Below are 3,571 nucleotides of genomic sequence, written 5' to 3' on the forward strand. Positions count from 1 at the left end.
CTCTCTGCTCTGACCACTTCACCTGCATGTAAATGTTTTTAATCGCTATTGTTTTCTTTTTTTTTGTGTGTGTGTGTGTGGTTTCTTTTTTTACCCTCAGCAGATTTCCAGTCATGTTGTGTTAATTTTACTGACAAATAATCCTCCTGCTGCCCTTGGGTCAAAATGACGAGGCCCTGTGAGTCATTTTGATGTAAAAGCAGCAGCAGTGTTAAGATTATTTTTGTATATTTATTTTAACTGTACAGAGTTTCTTTCCAACCTTCTGACAAAAAAAAAGTCAGTTAAGTCTGCTTAGTAAACGTTTTGTGTTGTTACTGGGTAACAAAACAGATCATCTTATTTCTTTTAGAAATACCAATCTAATTGCTGTACCTCTACAATTATACAATTAAAGCTTTGTGTAAACGTATACATTTTAAATACCCTTTTATTAATGTTTAGCTCAGTTAAACACGAGGTAATTTTTTATTTTATTTTATTTATTTATTTTTGTTTTGCTGTAACAAATGTTCCAATCCTGTGCTTTCGCTTTGATCACACACAGGAAGTACAAATGTCACTTTTGAAACAGGTTGAACAGGACAGAGAGGAGTGAAATGTTGACTGAGTGCTTCAACAGCACACTGAAAATTTAACAAGCAGTTAATAACACACTTGTCACCTCACGGAAAAAAAAAAGAGAGGAAGATATGCTGGTATGCAGACAAGTTTGTTCTCCTGCTCTGTGTACCCAATCTAAAGTACAACATGGCTGACTACAGGCTTGATTTGAAAAAAGTCCTGCCAAATTTGTTATTCTAAATAAATTGCATTGTGTGGAAGCCCAGTTTGTGAGCAACTGCTAATTAGTGAAGATTGACAAACTGATCTACAAGACTTAACAAGTATTTAAGGTGCAAATCACAAAGCCATAAATGGAACATGAAGTGTGGTTTTAACAAACACAAACCTGTTGATGCAATACGGTTGTAAGATATGCATGTTGCTGCCTTCCGAAGCAGATCAGAAGTGGGAAAACATCCACCCAGCAGCTTTTCCTGTTCTTCCAACCTCCCAGAAACAGYTTCCTATTCAGTCCTCTTCACAGGAAAACACACTAAAGCTTTGGATCCTAAATCCCCGACTGGCAACGACCCAAACGGTTCCCTGTGAAGTCCGGCAGAGTTGACCTGTGAAGCAGCCCGCAGCGACAGTCGTTCTCAGACTGACTTCTGACAGGACAAACTGCTCTGTTTAGTTCTCTCCCTCCCTTTCAGCTGTTCTAGACCCGCCTCCATCTACACTATCCCACCTCCCGCCTCTCTGTCTGCCTGAATGTGTAGTAGTCCCTCTGTCGTCACAGCTCACTGCTGTTCTGACAAACTGTCCCCGCTGCTTCTCCGCCCATCCTGTTCTCCATCATTCATGCTGATTTTCACACTCCTGTTAGCCTTCTAAAGCCCTTCCCTTCTTGTGTGAAACTCGTTTTTTTTATCTTGACCCCGAGGAAGAAGAAACCTCTAAACAGAATATTCCCTCTGCCCCTCCGTACTCCTACAGCTTTAATGTGAACTGGGTTACATAAGAGCAGGAGTGATGCAGACTGTGCAGCACACTGAGCCCCGGTCCTCTGAGGACACAGAGATGTTAGACAGGCCAATAAATGAAATGAGGCCGTGCTTTCATCTCTCTCGGCTGAAAGTGTGAAAGTTATTTTGCAGAGCAGAGCTGCAGCTACGTACCTCTGAATTTGTGCAGCTTAACGATCAGAAGTGGGGTTCATGTCAGGCGACAGCACGTGATCGAGCTTGTCTGCATCCTCAGCGCAGAAAACATTTTCCTTTCTGCTCTTATCAAGCCAAGTTCATCTGGCAGCTCTTCTGGTTGTAGTTAAAGTTTTGTTTGTTGTTTGTTCGAGAAACACTGAATGCCCTGGCTCGGCACAGCCAATGCTAACAAGACAAATATTTATGCCGTCGGTTTGAGAAGAGCTACTTGTAGCAACATGAGCATCATTAGTTGCAGAAAAACCATTAACATCAGAGTAAAAGCCTAAAGTCAGCAAACGAATCTGTTGTTTTGCCATTAATTATTATTAGAACCTGCACTTAACTTTTTCTGTCTATTTTGTTCATGGTGCATGTTGTCAGAAAATTGTTAATGAATCCAAATTTGTCCAAAGTGATAAATTACCCAACATTAWACGATTTTGATGAATTGATACTTTCCAGGAAAATAAGTATGTTGGTACATTCTGATTGTTTTTTATTGTTTATGATGACTTTTTATGTTTTAGATCCACCTTTGAGCGTGATGATGTTTTCTGTATTTGTGATCAGTTAAGATCCTGCTCGTCAGTCTGGCCACGCCCTCTCTCACCTGTTCTCGTTACTCAGCTCAGTTTTCTTAATTAGTTTTTGTCACTTAAACTGTGTTTCCTTGTTTGTCTGCAGCTCACACATACTTATTCTGTTTCAGTCATCTCATTTCCTGTTCTATTATCCACTGCTTGGGTGAAGATCTTGTTACGTACGCTGACTTTGCTTTCGCTGACCATTTCTTGCACACTCTACATGGAAACCTGACAGAGTTATTCAGTAGAACGGTCAGTTCACTCAGGTTGCAGCAGTTTCTGGTTCTGAATCACAGAAACACACTGTGGAGATTTAATACAACTTAATTAGATTTTCTTGGTGTTGATGGGACAGACTTGTAGCTTTCTGACAGAAAACACACTCACAGCTGTTTTTAGTGTCAGTAACACCTAAACCATACTGTTAAAATAACTGTTTAATAACACAGTAATTGCATAATTTCAGACGTTAGAATTAAAAGCTGACATTTTACTTTGACTCATCTTAAAAAGCTTTGTTGTTTGTTTAAAACTGATTTTTCCTCATTGAAATTTTGTTGGTTTCTGTTTCGTGAGAGCTAATTATATGTTGAGTGCTACTTAAAAAAACAAGTGAATGGATTAGACTTGATTAATGAGTCATTTGAACTGTTTTACTTTTTAAATCAAGGACCACTATCGTGCATGTTTCAAGTGTTTTCCTGCTCTTTCAACAGGTCTTCAGGTTCTGCAGAGACCTGATAATGACTTGTTTATTCAAATCAGGTGCAATGAAACAGAGAAGCATCTAAAGCAAGCTACTGGYCCAAATTAAATAATCCAGACTCTGGTAGCAGGGTTCTGGTTRGACTGAGCCGTTCTGGTCAACATGTTTTAATCCTGCAGAACAGGCTCGACRTGAGGCTCAGTACAGAATACTTCTGTCTGTTGTTTTCACAGTATGCAYAGTATAACTAAAAAAACAGTTTATAAGTATTTTTAGACGTATGATACAGTGTGTGTCTTCTAGATGGAAACATGACTGTAACAGTGAACCCAGAGTTTCGCTATTTCAATGATTACTGTCACATTTGACATTTTTCCCTAGTTGGTTGGCATATTTTACAGAACATAAGGTGTGTGATGTAACATAACATTCATGATGTGTTCCTGTGACAAATATAGTAAATCATATTCATCTAGTTCCAAGGTTTTCAAAGTATGAGTGTAAAAAAGCTGTTATAATAATAATAATAA

At 38.8% G+C, this 3,571-nt stretch overlaps 1 protein-coding gene across 2 annotated transcripts in view; it reads right to left on the reverse strand.

The window, feature by feature from the left end:
- The window catches only part of LOC106533311 (thyroid hormone receptor alpha), a gene marked incomplete in the record, with an annotated part of 43,827 nt that overhangs the window by 14,518 nt on the left and 25,738 nt on the right, over nucleotides 1-3,571 (reverse strand). The window contains 1 exon segment of one of the 2 annotated variants that reach the window (XM_014029578.1): nucleotides 953-1,202. Within the exon segment in view, the coding sequence (XP_013885032.1) occupies nucleotides 953-984 (32 nt within the window). 2 annotated transcript variants of the gene reach the window in all.

This window comes from Austrofundulus limnaeus, unplaced genomic scaffold (genome assembly GCF_001266775.1).
Source record: "Austrofundulus limnaeus strain Quisiro unplaced genomic scaffold, Austrofundulus_limnaeus-1.0 Scaffold921, whole genome shotgun sequence".
Lineage (NCBI taxonomy): Eukaryota > Metazoa > Chordata > Actinopteri > Cyprinodontiformes > Rivulidae > Austrofundulus > Austrofundulus limnaeus.